At 49.8% G+C, this 16,529-nt stretch overlaps 1 protein-coding gene, 1 long non-coding RNA gene and 1 other non-coding gene across 5 annotated transcripts; 2 read left to right on the top strand and 1 right to left on the bottom strand.

Annotated features, from left to right (window-relative positions):
• Positions 1-504: 504 nt before the first annotated feature.
• Positions 505-6,318, bottom strand: LOC144735512 (uncharacterized). Its single transcript, XR_013588644.1, has 3 exons — positions 6,046-6,318; positions 4,190-4,366; positions 505-3,262 (listed from the first exon to the last, which is right to left on the bottom strand). It is a non-coding gene; the product is annotated as an uncharacterized LOC144735512 (long non-coding RNA).
• A 7,488-nt stretch (positions 6,319-13,806) lies between these two features.
• LOC144735514 (uncharacterized) lies at positions 13,807-16,388 on the top strand. 3 transcript variants are annotated; one of them, XM_078617913.1, is made up of 3 exons: positions 13,807-13,932; positions 14,094-14,269; positions 15,017-16,388. In XM_078617913.1, exons 2-3 carry the CDS (start codon positions 14,103-14,105, stop codon positions 15,453-15,455), a joined length of 606 nt encoding a protein of 201 aa, XP_078474039.1. In that variant the 5' UTR covers positions 13,807-13,932; positions 14,094-14,102; the 3' UTR covers positions 15,456-16,388. The 3 variants fall into 3 exon arrangements, with proteins under 3 accessions (XP_078474039.1, XP_078474038.1, XP_078474037.1); XM_078617912.1 differs by having other exon boundaries at positions 13,810-13,928; XM_078617911.1 differs by lacking the exon at positions 13,807-13,932 and having other exon boundaries at positions 13,939-14,269.
• A 38-nt stretch (positions 16,389-16,426) lies between these two features.
• Positions 16,427-16,498, top strand: TRNAG-UCC (transfer RNA glycine (anticodon UCC)). The gene has a single exon. It is a non-coding gene; the product is annotated as a tRNA-Gly (tRNA).
• The last annotated feature ends 31 nt before the right edge of the window (positions 16,499-16,529 follow it).

The following is a 16,529-nucleotide window of genomic DNA, read 5'->3' as shown; positions in this document are numbered from 1 at the left end:
TGTAAAGCAGTGTATAGTGTGGGGTATAGTAGTGTATCGTGTAGTGTATAGTGTAGTGTATAGTGCGGTGTAAAGCGGTGTATAGTGTAGGGTATAGTAGTGTATCGTGTAGTGTATAGTGCGGTGTAAAGCAGTGTATAGTGTAGAGTATAGTAGTGTATCGTGAAGTGTATAGTAGTGTACAGTGTAGTGTACGGTGTAGTGTATAGTGTGGTGCATAGTATCGTGTAAAGTGTAGTGTATATTGTAGTGTATAGTGTAGTGTATAGTGTAGTATATAGTGTAGTGTATACAACATCTGAAAGCACGCGGTGCGGTGACCGTCTTTGTTCGACGTTTGAACCAAAAGCCGCAGCTGCTGCTGCGAGGATGATGAGTGGAGTTCGCGTGATGATGGTTTATCGTACACAGCAGCGACGGACAGTGGCGTGCACGTGGGACACAGCACTCCATGTGCAGCATCGAAAACTTCATTTGCGTTGAACGGCAACAACAACGATGACACAACTTCCAAACGAAGTCTTTATTTCTGTTAAAGAGCACACGGTGAGCGATGGCGTAACGAAAGTGTACGTAACATACATATGATTTATTTTATACCTACGTGACTTTACCGAAAGAACCAAAGAGTATATATAAACCATTTCAAAAGGAGAAAAGTGCAAATTAATGTTAAATAATATCACAGTGTGTATCCTGATTATGCATCGTCTTCGGTCGTGACTGGCGCACAAGTCCATCGATAGGACTATTAAAATAGTTCAATATATACGGGTGGGGGGGGGGTAATCCGAACATGAGTATACGCAAAAATAAAGTTGATTATTTATCATTTATATTGTTTTTATGAGATACCAGTGTAGATTTGATACGGTTGTACGCCGTTAGACTCGTTTTACGCTTTAGTTTGTTGTGAATGTTGAGTTGGTTATTTTTCATTTGTCTGGTCCAGGAGGTAATGCCCCCATTTCGGATGTGATGACGAGTCGACAACAATGGAGAAATAACAAAAGGTTGTATTTAACCTTTCTGGCCATAACACAGGAGTTGTGTTAAGATGTTCAACCACCGAATAGATTCTGCCTTTTGCAAGGCATCATCAAGTCTGCAATAACCACACATTTGCGGGAAAAACATGCAAACACACATGCTCCGATAATGAGAAGAGGTTTTCCCATTTGTTCTGGCAACAAAACAGCTGTGTTGAGTTGTTAAAACACCAAACTGAAACCTTTTTCAAGGAATCGTGTCTGCATTAACCACAATACTCGTGGTCAAAATGGAAACAAAAAACACACGGATCGTATGATGCATTGTCCTTGAAACCGATTGGCCTAAACCAGAGACAGCAGCCATCTTTATGGCCTAGTCTCACTAGCAGTGTCAGTCGACCATCTATAGTCACGACGAGTCCTCCGGTTCACTCCAACTCGATTTTGTTTCTTGATCTCTGGGCAGTGGGGTTTACTGCTGTCGCTGCTGCTGCTGCTGTTGATAAGCGGTTAAAGTCGTACAGCTACCAAACCGAGGGACCTTGAAGGACTTGCACACACCGCATTGCATTGTTGTTGATATTGTTGACGATGATGATGCCGTGCCACATCAATCCATGCCGACAAGTGGTAACAATGCCCGCTAGGTAGCCGGCTGGGCGAAGAATCGAACCCTGCCGAGAGACTCGTCGATAGGAGTCGCCAATGCGCCTCTCTTATACGCAGCGATTAAGAGGTTGTGTATATATATATTATTAAGTAATATATTAATATTATGTTATCTCATTGTACTATAGAATTGTGTGTGGTTTTAGTTTTGAGTATCGATGTGATGATGATGGCGCTTTGAGTGGTAGATTTGTGTTGTTGTTTTTTGATGCCTTGCCCAATTTCGATAAATCGGACTTATAAATAATTGAATTATTGATATTTACTGACTCGCTTACCGTGTTATCTATGTTGCACTCCTATCGCGGCGTGCTCCCTCACATGTGTTTGTTGTGTTTGTTGGAACTCGATGGCCTCTGTGCCCCATACTGGGGCATCTGTGGACAAATCAAGAGCTTCCTAGCTCATCGGATTCCTCCTAACTCCTGCATTTTAAAATCAACATTCTGAGATTTGTGCCAGACGGCCGCCACGGGGAGTGTGAACAAAAAAAATCTACGTTGATACTCTTTGGTTCTTTCGGTAAAGTCACGTAGTTATAAATAAAACATACTAAGTGACTTTACCGAATGAACCAAAGAGTATGGATTCCTGCAGTCACGAAAGCTTCAAATCAAGATCAACGTTGACTTCAACCCGCTGGGTCCGAACGGTCTCATGTATACCTCGTACGCGGTGTTAAGAGTTTCGCAGTGACATCTGCAGCCACGAGGGGCCGCTACAGCCACACCAGTAACAATGGAATCTATTGTTATAGTTCCCACGTGATGGTGATGATGATGATAAGCCGCCACTCAGTTGAGCTGCTATCGTTTGTGATGGCCGCGACAGAACGGCTCAGTGGGACCTTAGCTGGTAAAAAAATTGTTTATAGATTAATGGTCAGGGAGTGAATTCAACAGGTAACTGGATAGCCAAGTAGTCGGGTAACTCAATAGCTACGTACCAGGGTAACTAGTTAGCAAGGTAGTTGGGTAACTGTGTAACGAAACAACCAGGTAACAAGATGACCATTTAATATGATAGCCGGGTAAACAGGTTAACAGAAAAGCCAGGTAATCACATAACGAGATAATCCAGTAATCAGTGAACCAGCCAAACGTGTGAATGGCTAGGATAGGAGACCAGAAATACATGTTCTTACGCAGAAGACCAGGTTAACGTGCAGTTTACCAATCATCAGGCTAGGGTGACTGTGCAGGCGCATACGATGGGGGGGGGGGGGGGGGGGTGACCAGCACCACGCCCCGCTGTATTTTGTCTCCCCACTGGCGTTGTTTACTACACACCAGTCCACCAGGAACTCATTTGAGGCTGAGTCGACCTAGGCGGGGTACGGCTGTAGGTACCGCGACTGATGCGCGGTCAGGTGATGACGACGACGGGTAGGTGGGCAGGTGAGTAGGTAGGTAGGTGGGCAGGTCACGTGTCGCACGTGGGTCACGTGGGTCTCGTGTCGCACGTGGGTCACGTGGGTCTCGTGTCGCACGTGGGTCACGTGGGTCTCGTGTCGCACGTGGGTCACGTGGGTCTCGTGTCGCACGTGGGTCACGGCCCTCGCCGTGGTGACGATGAGACGGCCAGAGACAGAGAGGGAGAGGCTGCGAAGAGAATGGGAGATCACGTTACTAACGCGCGTGTGTGTGTACGTGTGTGTGTGTGTACTGTGTGTGTACGTGTGTGTGTGTGTACGTGTGTGTGTGTACTGTGTGTGTACGTGTGTACGTGTGTGTGTACGTGTGTGTACGTGTGTGTGTGTGTGTGTACGGGAGCGGTAGTGTAGCGTTGAGCGCTACAAACCCGGCGACCCAAGTTCGATTCCCGCTCACGGCTAACACCGGTGACGATTATCTGAACCGGTCCTGGGCCTCCCCTAGATCGACTCAGCCTCAAATGAGTACCTGGTGCGATGTGTAAACTCATCGCCACAAGGAAGGCAAAGGCGGCTGGGCGTGGTACTGGCCACCCACCCCCTCGTGTGCTGTGCCGGCCTTCATAGGTGCTCGCTAACAGCACTTGCCCCGACAGTCTGTTACAGGCTATACGGGGGATCTTTGTCTCTGTGTGTAGCCTGTAACAGAGAGTTGGGGCAAGTGCAAAGACAAAGATGCCCTGTATAGCCTCAGACAGAAAGTTGGGGCAAGTGCAAAAACAAAGATCCCCCGTATAGCCTGCAACAGACAGTTGGGGCAAGTGCAAAGACAAAGATGCCCCCTATAGCCTGAAACAGGCAATTGGGGCAAGTGCAAAGACAAAGATCTCCCGTATAGCCTCAGACAGGCAGTTGTGGCAAGTGCAAAGACAAAGATGCCCCGTATAGCCAGCAACAGGCAGTTGGAACAAGTGCAAAGACAAAGATGCCCCGTATAGCCTCAGACAGAAAGTTGGGGCAAGTGCAAAAACAAAGATGCCCCGTATAGCCTCCAACATGCAGTTGGGGCAAGTGCAAAGATAAAGATGCCCCGTATAGCCTGCAACATACAGTTGGGGCAAGTGCTCCCGCACAGACACCAGACACGCATGCTCACCCGTGGAGGGGTTGACGGCTCATCAAGCGATGGGGACTTTGTACGCCACTGCAGGGCGCCGCCTCCTGAGGTAGTGGCCCCGCATGAGGCCTCCCGTTCGGGGGTCGCCACCGTCTGGCCTGGGCCCGTGGGGCCGGCGGACCAGGCGGCCTTGCATTGGCCTGGGCTTAGGGGCAGCTGTGGAGAGGGACCGAGGGGGGGGGGAGATATTCGCGGGGTGACGCCACATGATTTTTTCTGTTGCGTGTAGTCACTTTAAGGTGATCCTTGTTCATGTTTTTGTTTTGTTGCGGTTGCACCCGAGTCAAGAGCCACATGGCTCACAGGGTTATACCTCACACTCATCCGTGGTGCCCACTGCCACCTGTTATGTGATGTGATGGATGGGGGCACGTGTGTATGTTGAACTTTAGCATCGTGGTGTAGTGTATAGTAGTGTAGTGTATAGTGTAGCGCATAGTAGTGTCGTGTATAGTGTAGTGTATAGTAGTGTCGTGTATAGTGTAGTGCATAGTAGTGTAGTGTGTAGTGTATAGTAGTGTCGTGTATAGTGTAGTCCATAGTGTAGTATATAATAGTGTAGTGTATAGTGTAGTGCATAGCGTAGTGCATAGTCGTGTAGTGTATAGTGTAGTGTATAGTAGTGTCGTGTATAGTGTAGTGCATAGTAGTGTATAGTAGTGTATAGTGTAGTGTATAGTGTAGTGTATAGTAGTGTATAGTGTATAGTAGTGTAGTATGTGCCTGGATGTTGAACTTCTTTCGCACCGTACGTAACCAACCGCACTAATCGGAGGTGCAGGTGAAGGACAAAAAACTAAACACAACAACAACAAGAAGCAGCTCTAAATAAATGCGTTTTCAATCTAGATTCAAAAGTGGTTTCCTCATATATGTACAGAGACAGTGGTTCTTCTTAACCTGGGGTGCATCACGCACGCCCTGGGGGTGAGAGACACGGACAGATTTGTAAATCGTCGACAGCACAAATTAAGCACGGGGCGACGTCGCTAACAACCCTCCGTTGTCTTATCAACCCCCTCCACGCGTTTGTTCGCATTGCTTCGTGAACACTGCAGCCAAGGCTAAGAACCACTGCTCCAGAGGATTTATACACGCGGAGGACCGCAGATCTCGGGCAACTGCGAGCAGCGCCGACCTGTTGTCACAGCTCCACCAGGCTGCTTCGGACTGTCCCTTCCCCACTCATCTGCGTTTCGTCCGGTTTCCCTTCCCCCCCTCTCCTCCACGTTTAGAGACGCGCATTTATATTGATGTGGGATTCCGAGGATTATTTCGCTGCTGTCAATGTTCACGTGATGACGATGACGACGGTAATGAGCCTCTTCGTTGAGCTGCTATCAATTGTGCAGACACAGTGGCTGTGAGATGTTAACTACCTTGCCTGGTGTACAGGAGGTCGTGGGTTCGATCTCGACCCTAACGCCTGCCTGCTGCTGTAGATTTTGAGTTTGCGTCTCTCTCTCTGTCATGATCATCACGGTGGCTAGGAGATGTTGACTACCTCGCCTGGTGTACAGGAGGTTCGTGGGTTCGATCTCGACCCTGACGATGCCTGCTGCTGTAGATTTGAAGTTTGCGTCTCTCACTCTCTCTGACATCATCATCACGGTGGCTAGGAGATGTTGACTACCTCGCCTGGTGTACAGGAGGGTCGTGGGTTCGATCTCGACCCTGACGCCTGCTGCTCTAGATTTGGAGTTTGCGTCTCTCTCTCTATCATTATCATCACGGTGGCTAGGAGATGTTAACTTTCTCTGGTAACAATGAATACATTTAAACATATATAATAGTCTTGTTTTAGTTTACAGAGCACCCCCCGTGTGTGCGCTTACCACACGTCTCGTGGAACAGAGCCAGGCACAGCACGGCGAGCAGGAGGGTCGCCTTGACGTTCATCGTCGTCTTGGGAAGGAGAAATCTCGGCTGGAGAGAGAGGAGCAGAGAGCGCAGGGCTGGAGAGAGATGGAGAGAGAGAGACGGAGCGAGAGAGATTGAGAGAGAGAGAGAGCAGAGATCGAGAGAGACTTGGAGGGAGTGACTTGAGTTACAAGTGGGGTTCTGGTGGGAGATTGCCCTCGATTTATAGCCCTCGCCGTGACATCCTCTGGCCCCCCCTCCCTCCCCCTCCACTCATCCCGGTCGAGTCTCAACAGCGGCACGAGAGGAGGTGGAGGAGGAGGAGGGGGAGGAGGAAGCATCTCGTTTGGTTTCCCAGCACACCCGGGGTCTCAACAGAAAGTCCCCTCCCGTGTGTATCTGCGGCTTCCTTCCCAGGAAAAAGGAAGAAAAATGAAATTCGCGTGAAAGCGGCGACTTTTGGGTGTGGGGGTGGCAAGGAGGGAGGGGAGGGAGAAGAGAGGGGTGGGGAGTGGTGGCGCAGCGGTTAGCGCAGCGCTGCGCAAACCCGTCAGAGACCCGAGATCGATTCCCGATCGCGGCCACCGGCACCAATGAGTGACGATTATATCGGAACCGGTCCTGGGCCTCTCCCCTAGGTCGACTCAGCCTTGGATAAAAAAAGTGCCTGGTGCGGTGTGTAGTAAACGTCGCCACTGGGAGAGACAAAGGCGGACGGGGCGTGGTGCTGGCCACCCCCTCGTGTGCCACAGTGCCGGTAGCCTTCATAGGTGCTGCTACTCGCTAACAGCACTTGCCCCAACAGTCTACTAGAGGCTACATCGGGGATCTTTGTCTTTGTGTGTTCATAGGCACTGCTGCTACTCGCAAACAGCACTTGCCACTGCAGTCTACTAGAGGCTACACGGGGGACCTTTGTCTTTGTGTTCATAGGCGCTGCTGCTACTCGCTAACAGCACTTGCCCCAACAGTCTGTTACAGGCTACACGGGGGATCTTTGTCTTTGTGTGTTCATAGGCGCTGCTACTCGCTAACAGCACTTGCCCCAACAGTCTCTCGCAGGCTACACGGGGGATCTTTGTCTTTGGGGGTCAACAGCAGCACCTCAGGCAGACGACGGCGGAGGCTGCGTTCGTTGCTCGAGGTCACAGAGCCCTCGTGCCCAGCTTCTGTTTGGCTGCGTAGCTCAAGGGCGCCGCGGTGGCTAGGAGATGTTGACTACCTCGCCTGGTCTACAGGAGGTCATGGGTTCGATCCCGACCCTGACGATGCCTGCTGCTGTATATTTGGAGTCTGCGTCTCTCTCTCATCATCGTCACCACGGTGGCTAGGAGATGTTAACTACCTCGACTGGTCGACAGGAGGTCGTGGGTTCGATCCCGACCCTGACGATGCCTGCTGCTGTATATTTGGAGTCTGCGTGTCTCTTGCTCATCATCATCACGGTGGCTAGGCGATGTTAACTACCTCGCCTGGTATACAGGAGGTCGTGGGTTCGATCCCGACCCTGACAATGCCTGCTTCTGTAGATTTACACACGATGATGATGATGAGCTCCGGCTCGCTTACCGGCACTTTCCCCAACAGCGCCGGCTCACTTACCGGCACTTGCCCCAACATTCCCATTGAAGGCTTCCCCCAGGGGGGGGCCTTTGTCTTTGTGATGATGGATGGGGGGGGGGGAGTTGCCAGAGGAAGTGCCGCGAGCGTTTCTGCTAAACGTCGTTGAAGGTTCACTTGTTGATACGAACGCCGTTTCAGAGTGAGCGCGGCTCGCTTCCCGCTCGGGGCGTAGCCAGAAGCGCCGGCGTTTGGCACGCTCGGCCACGCAGATGTCTGTTTGTCTGCCACATTTTTGGTGTTTCTCGGTACAAGCAGCTTGCACCGCGTGCCGGGGAATAGCGACGGTCCGCGCGCTGTGTGCGTGTAAGCGAGTGCCTAGTGCATGCGGTGTATCGTCGTCGTACAGGATGCCCCTCGTTATTCGCTAGCTTGTTGTTGTTCTGCAATGAGATTGAGTGAGTGAGTGGAGTTTGTATGATCTCTCCCTGTTCTATAGAACAGGGAGAGATCATACAAACTCCACTCACTCTGTATACAGAGTGAGTGAGTGGAGTTTGTATGATCTCCCCCTGTCCTACAGAGTGAGTGAGTGGAGTTTGTATGATCTCCCCCTGTCCTACAGAGTGAGTGGAGTTTGTATGATCTCCCTCTGTTCTACAGAGAGAGTGAGTGGAGTTTGTGTGATCTCCCCCTGTTCTACAGAGTGAGTGAGTGGAGTTTGTGTGATCTCCCCCTGTTCTACAGAGAGAGTGAGTGGAGTGTGTGTGATCTCCCCCTGTTCTACAAAGTGAGTGAGTGGAGTTTGTATGATATCCCCCTGTCCTAAAGAGTGAGAGTGATTGGAGTTTGTATGATTTCCCCCTGTTCTACAGAGTGATTGGAGTTTGTATGATCTCCCCCTGTTCTAGAGAGTGAGTGAGTGGAGTTTGGACGATCGCCCCCTATTCTACAGAATGAGTGAGTGGAGTTTGTATGATCTCCATCTGTCCTACAGAGTGAGTGAGTGGAGTGTGTGTGATCTCCCCCTGTTCTACAGAGTGAGTGAGTGGAGTTTGTATGATATCCCCCTGTCCTAAAGAGTGAGAGTGAGTGGAGAATGTATGATTTCCCCCTGTTCTACAGAGTGGAATGAGTGGAGTTTGTATGATTGCCCCCTGTCCTACAGAGTGAGTGAGTGGAGTTTGTATGATCTCCCCCTGTCCTACAGAGTGAGAGTGAGTGGGGTTTGTATGATCTCCCTCTGTTCTACAGAGTGAGTGGAGTTTGTATGATCTCCTTCTGTTCTACAGAGTGATTGAGTGGAGTTTGTATGATCGCCCCCTGTCCTACAGAGAGAGTGAGTGGAGTTTGTATGATCTCCCCCTGTCCTACAGAGTGAGTGGAGTTTGTATGATCTCCCCCTGTCCTACAGAGTGAGTGAGTGGAGTTTGGACGATCGCCCCCTGTTCTACAGATTGAGTGGAGTTTGTATGATCTCCCCCTGTTCTACAGAGTGAGTGAGTGGAGTTGTATGATATCCCCCTGTCCTACAGAGTGAGAGTGAGTAGAGTTTGTATGATCTCCCTCTGTTCTACAGAGTGAGAGTGAGTGGAGTTTGTGTGATCTCCCTCTGTTCTACAGAGTGAGAGTGAGTGTAGTTTGTGTGATCTCCCTCTGTTCTGCAGAGTGAGAGTGAGTGTAGTTTGTGTGATCTCCCTCTGTTCTACAGAGTGAGAGTGAGTGGAGTTTGTGTGATCTCCCCCTATTTTGCAGAGTGAGTGAGTGGAGTTTGTATGATCTCCTTCTGTTCTACAGAGTGAGTAGTGTTTGTATGATCTCCCCCTGTCCTACAGAGTGAGAGTGAGTGGAGTTTGTATGACCTCCCTCTGTTCTACAGAGTGAGTGAGTGGAGTTGTATGATATCCCCCTGTCCTACAGAGTGAGAGTGAGTAGAGTTTGTATGATTTCCCCCTGTCCTACAGAGTGAGAGTGAGTGGAGTTTGTATGATCTCCCTCTGTTCTACAGAGTGAGAGTGAGTGGAGTTTGTATGATCTCCCCCTATTCTGCATGGGGTTTCCTCTGGGTTCCCCGGTGTCCTCCCCCAGCTAAAACAAACCCCACACACAGTGTAGCCGGTGTCGGCCAAAAACAGCATCCCATTTTTGATCAAAAACCCCACTGCGAATCACTCAACTGCAGCAGCAGCAGCAACATCGGCAGGATAAGAGGCCGGAGACTCTATGGGTTTCTCTGGGTAAACAGGAAGATGCACAAACACGAAGACACACACACAGACACACATCACACCAGGTACTCATTTGAGGCTGATTTGACCTAGGGGAGGCCCAGGACCGGTTCAGATAATCGCAAGACACACAGATACACACACAGACACACACACACAACAACAACCGCCATTCGCCACTAAGTGGCGGTGACGTCACCACGGCGCTTGTGCCAGGCTAGGTGCACCTTGAGGCTACGCGAAGTATAGAAGGCTCGCTGGCAGGAGGTCACGGGACAGACCCAGCAGGTGCCACGGGTCGACTCACTGAGATGAGTGGCCGATGCACCACCACCTGTGCCCCCCCCTACTGTGCCAACTCGCTATGCTTTACACATACATACACACACACAGACAGACACAGCAAAGATCCCCCGTATAGCCTTAACAGACCGTTGGGGCAAGTGCTGTTAGCGAGCACCTATGAAGGCCGGCACGGCACACGAAGGGGTGGGTGGCCAGCACCACGCCCGAACGCCTTTGCCTCCCAAGTGGCGATGTTTACAAACCGCACCAGGTACTCATTTCAGACTGAGTCGACCTAGGGGAGGCCCAGGACCTGTTCAGATAATCGTCACTGGTGTTGGCCGTGAGCGGGAATCGAACCCGGGTCGCCAGGTTCGTAGCGCAGCGCTAACCACTACACACACACATAGTCACGCATACACACGCCCAGACACGCACACAACTGGCTAATCATTTATTTGCAGAGATTTAGTTTCTAAATCCGTCACTTCCCCATCACATCTAAAGGCTCTCTCTCTCCACACCCACGCGCTCTCCACACCCACGCTGTCCCCACGCTGTCCCACCCCCACGGGAATCCCCTCCAACCCACCTCCTCTCCGTTACCAAGAATTGGCCAAATCTCTCGCCCGCTGGCAGCTTAACACCTAAGAAAAAAGATCCCCCACGTATAGCCTCGATAGACCATTGGGGCAAGTGAGGCGCCACGGTGGCTAGGAGATGTTAACCACCTCGCCTGGTGTGCAGGAGATCGTGGGTTCGATCCCGACCCTGACGATGCCTGATGCTGTAGATTTGGAGTTTGCGTCTCTCTCTCATCATCACGGGGGCTAAGAGATGTTAACTTCCTCGCCTGTAAGCAGGAGGTCATGGGTTCGATCTCGACCCTGACGATGCCTGCTGCTGCACACCAGGCGAGGTAGTTAACACCACCGCCGCTGCTGCCGATGATGATGACTGCGGTGATGCAACCCATGTCATTTTCGTGGCTTCTCAACGCTGACGAAATCCTGGACGCGAGAGATTCCCACGCTGGGATGGGGGGGGAAGGGAGCGGTGGTGCAGTGGTTAGCGCACTGTGTGTCTGTGTGTGGGGAGTGGTGGTGCTGTGGTTATCGCTACGCTGCGCTACGTACCCAGCGACCCGAGTTCGATTCCCGCTCACGGCCAACACCGCCGGTGACGATTATCTGAACCGGTCCTGGGCCTCCCCTAGGTCGACTCAGCCCCAAATGAGTACCTAATGTAGCGGTGTGTAGTAAACATCGCCACTTGGGAGACAACGGCGGTCGAGCGTGGACCGCGTGGTGCTGGCCACCCACCCCTGGTGTGCGTCACGGCCTTCATAGGTGCTCGCTAACAGCACTTGCCCCTACAGTCTCTTACAGGCTACACGGGGGACCTTTGTCTTTGTGTGTTCATAGGCGCGGCTGCTACTCGCTAACAGCACTTGCCCCTACAGTCTGGTACAGGTTACACGGGGGACTTTTGTCTTTGTGTGTTCATAGGCGCTGCTGCTACTCGCTAACAGCACTTGCCACAACAGTCTGTTAGAGGCTACACGGGGGACCTTTGTCTTTGTGTGTTCATAGGCGCTGCTGCTGCTACTCGCTAACAGCACTTGCCCCTAGAGTCTGCTAGAGGCTACACGGGGGACCTTTGTCTTTGTGTGTTCATAGGCGCTGCTGCTGCTACTCGCTAACAGCACTTGCCCCTAGATTCTGGTACAGGTTACACGGGGACCTTTGTCTTTGTGTGTTCACAGGCGCGGCTGCTACTCGCTAACAGCACTTGCCCCAACAGTCTGTTAGAGGCTACACGGGGGACCTTTGTCTTTGCGTGTCCATAGGCGCTGCTGCTGCTACTCGCTAACAGCACTTGCCCCAACAGTTTGCTAGAGGCTACACGGGGGACCTTTGTCCTTGTGTGTTCACAGGCGCGGCTGCTACTCGCTAACAGCACTTGCCCCAACAGTCTGCTAGAGGCTACACGGGGGACCTTTGTCTTTGTGTGTTCATAGGCGCTGCTACTTGCTAACAGCACTTGCCCCTAGAGTCTGCTAGAGGCTACCCGGGGGACCTTTGTGTTTGTCGGTGGCGGCTTTCTCGGTATTGTGGCTATCCGTGATCACATTCGCACTTATTTAACCTGTTCCAGGCTATTGGCGGAGGTGGTGGGGATTTTTTCATCTTCACATCGAGGCAGAAGAGGAAGTTGACCACTCGTGTTGTTGTTCTCGGAATGGGAACAATGTACCCAAGGGGGGTGGGGGCAGCCACTACCTATTCCGATAGCTACGGATGTGTTTGTGCAACGTCCATAAATGACGTCACGCACCTCATAAACGTGAATACAGCGCCACATTAAATAAGCACTACATTGAAATCGCGTGACGTCATATATGGACGGCCCCTAAGAGGTTAAAACCACCAAACTGAAACCTTTTGCAAGGAATCAATGTCACTGCATTCACCACATATACTTGTTGTGAACATGCAAACAAAAAGAAACACCACGCTCTGGTAGTAAAATTAACCCTATGGCTCTCGCATAAACATTATAATGTAAAACAAAAGCTTTACTGTTTTTCACCAATGGGTTTTAAGGACGGTGGCAAGTGTTGTCTTGTTAAACTTTGCCTTTAAAACTGAAAACTACTTAGGGGCCGTCCATAAATGACGTCACGCACCTAGGGGGGGTGGGGGGGGGTTAGACATTTGTGAAGATGTGTGACGAGAGAGGGGGGGGTTTGAGAAATGTGACGTCGCATCAAAATGCGCAACTTTTAATAAATATAGACAACACGTTCTGCTTAATGAAATAGACTTTTTAATGTTTTCTCCGACAACATCAGAGTGCAGCGCCCCATTAAATACGCACTACAATGACAATAGTTTAAAACGATTTGAAGCATGTTTTATATATTTGGGGGGGGGGGGCAGAGCTTTGTGACGTCATATTTGAAGGGGGGGGGTCTGACTTTTTGTGACGCCGTGTGACGAGGGGGGGGGGGGGTCAAAAATCGTCCAAAATCGCGTGACGTCATTTATGGACAGCCCCTAACCACGTTTCTTTCAATATTATGCGTTTATAATGTTGTTAGTATCGTTATGTATTAATATCCATTGTTTAAGTTAATTCAGCCTTTAATTGTCTATTTCTTATACTCGCTTTATGACCAAATCACTTAACGACCGGTGTTCATGTCACCATTCGCATACCTGTCAACCCCTGAAAGTACCCCACCTTATTACAGACCAATTCAGACCTCATTGGTCACCCCGTGCCCCTTATACATCTCAACGTTCATCCTACAAAGTCCCATCGCAAGGAGAGAAACCAAAATATGTATGACGTTCCCATATGCTACAGAATACACAATTGTACAAGGGACTTGCTACAAGTGTAAAGAAGCTCCTTGGAGACGTCCATTTAAAAAAGGTGAATTCTTTATGTCTTAAAGAATAACGTCTATACAGCTTCGCGAACAGTCAGCCCCCAAGTCTTACACTTCATCACTCCGCAAAGAGTCAGCCCCCAAGTTTTCCACTTCGTCACGCCCAGACTACCGGTCCTCGCTCCCCTTCTATGCCCTCTCGGTCTGCCCCTATTGGACACTTTTGACACGTGTCTCTTCTCAATTATAATGCTATATTTGATCACGTTCGCTTTACAGTTTCACTCCACAGGTAGGACGACACTGGCCATCTTGGCTGTATCTTGCCGCTTTAAAAACATTGCCCACCGATGCTGAACGTCTTGTTTGCGAACAGCCGTGCTTAGTTGTAGGTGCGGTGGGGGATGGGGGGAACAAACTAAACACAACAACAACAAGCAGTTCTAAATAAATTTGTTCGTCATTCGAGACGATTTGAAAAGTGCAGCATAGCTTACCAAGTGGCTTCCTTACGTCGTTGTCGTGATGTGCGTATGTCTTCCCATGTGGTCAGAAATCGCAAATGGGGGCTAAGAATTCGTCAGAGGGAGCCATGTGCAAAGAATCATCGCCGAGGAAGGCCGAGTACAAGGGCAAGACGGTCGATGCTATTCTGGCCGGGATGCCCACAAGTGTCACGACTGCCATAGAGATCACCAACCTATCGACCTACACACTCGAAAATCCGACGTGAGTACCGGCATTGTGCGTATGTGTGTTGAACTTCTTTCACACCGTACGTAGCCAACCATGCTAATCTGTGGATCTCTATGTGTGTCTCTGTAAGTCTCTGTGGGTGTCTGTGGGTCTCTGTGCGTCTGGGTGTCTGTGGGTCTATGTGCATGTATGTTGAACTTCTTTCGCACCGTACGTAGCCAACCGTTGTAATATGAGGTGCGGGGGAAGGACAAACTAAACACGAAAATCGTTTACGTGGATCTGGACAATGCGCGTGCTGTCTGTTTCTCTGTCTCAAACACAAGTCAAAGGTCCCCTGTGTAACCTTAACGGACTGTTGGGGCAAGTGATGTTAGCGAGCACCTTTGAAGGCTTGACTGGGATGTCACAATTGTCTGATGGCTTGACTGGCAAGTCACAAGTGTCTATTGGCTTGACTGGGATGTCACAGGTGATGACCTGACCGCATTGAGGAAGTTGGTCTACAAGGGAAATCCCAACACAGTTTCACCTTTCAAATGCCATTGATGAAAATTGTTCAGTTTTAGTTCATTTATTTTAGTCATTTGTTTACCTTTCCTATACTTTGCACTCCTATCGTGTTTGTGTTTTCTTTGTTGTAACGTTCTGACCCCGTGCCCCCAACTGCACATCTGTGATGAAAAAAAAGCGTTTCATAGCTCATCGGATTTCTCCAGAATGAACAAAGATTCTGATTCTGAATCACACATAACACGACCGGCCTCTTTCTCCCTCCAGCTTCGCGTTAAACTTAGGCGTGGTGGAATACGCCCCGCACGCAGAAATCAAACCCGGGGAAAAGCGCAGCTGCGGATTCCATAAGTACTGGATCGGCATCAAGGGCTGCCTCGGAGTGCTGCGCTACGCCATCCGGGACACCGAAATGTGCCTGGACATCTTCTTCAGTTGTCCGTACGCAGGTTTCATTTACGACAGAACGGTCGGCATTCAGCTGGAGAACGTGGGCAACGTCTACGTCGGAGCGTCGCGTCGGCTCCTGGAGGAGATCGACAACTGCCAAAGTTTGATAAAAAATTTCAACAAAAAGAAGGCAACGGATGCCGTTGCCAAAGTGAGAAACGACGCGATGAATCTCGAGGTGACGGCCACCATGCGCGATGAGTGGAAGTCTATCATCCACGTGCAGCTCACGGCCGTTGATGTTCAGTCGCGCTGACGCGTCGACGAGTGTGGCGAGATGTTAACTGCCTCGCCTGGTATACAGGAGGTTGTGGGTTTGATCCTGACCCTGACGCCTGCTGTATATTTGGAGTTCGCGTCTCCTCGTGGTCACGTGGATTTTACTCCGGGTCCTCCGCTTTTTCCCCTCCACATTTATAATCAAGATCACACATTTAGAGTCATTTGGCTGCTATGCATTTACACGTCATAAGCCACTTCGGTGGGCTATCATTTGTGATAGCCACTTCGCTTCTTAAAAATAGTTACATAGCAGTTCAGTGGGCCCTTACATGGGGTAAAAAACTGTTTATAGCTTTATAGAGTGGGAAACCAGTGGGCATTGCATGGAGATGCTGAGAGAGGGCGGACAACTAAAGCCTGTTGTATATACAGTAAAACCTTGGATTGCGAGCATAATTCGTCCGGAAACGTGCTCGTAATCCAAAGCACTCATATATCAAAGCGAATTTCTCCATAAGAAATCATGGAAACTCAGATGATTCGTTCCACAACCCAAAAATACTGTATTCATGTAAACATTCTTAATTCAAAATACCTTTTTTATTTTTATTATTTAAATTTAATATCAAGTAATCAAATGTATTAATTACAGAGGAGAGGAGGAGGAGGGTTATTGTGTAGGACAATTTTCACTTGCAGTTCAGTTACTAAAGAACAGTCACTACACTTGGACACAAAATTAAAAAATGCTTTACGCACACACGTGTGCGTAATCCCGCAGCGAGAGAGAGAGAGAAGAACCATTGGCTCAGTTGTGATCACGTGACGCTCGGCAGACAAAGCATATACGTACTACTCGTATTGCAAGACCTCGCTCGTTTATCAAATTAATATTCTTAGGTTTTTTCAGTAAAGTCACGTAGGTAAAAAAAATTTAAATTAATAAAAGTCGGGCTGTGACGGTTCCACCTGAGTGGGTCAACAGCAAGCTGCTCAACAGCAACAGCGACAGTGATATAGTGGTGAGCATAGCTGCCTTCCAAGCAGTTGACCCGGGTTCGATTCCCGGCTGTCGCAGTGGTCATTGATTATTTTGATTTGTCCGAGT

This window comes from Lampetra planeri, chromosome 55 (genome assembly GCF_965212315.1).
Source record: "Lampetra planeri chromosome 55, kcLamPlan1.2.h2, whole genome shotgun sequence".
Classification (NCBI taxonomy): Eukaryota; Metazoa; Chordata; class Hyperoartia; order Petromyzontiformes; family Petromyzontidae; genus Lampetra; species Lampetra planeri.
The sequence above is the reverse complement of the archived record's forward strand: the minus strand, read 5'-3'. Positions and strand labels throughout refer to the sequence as shown.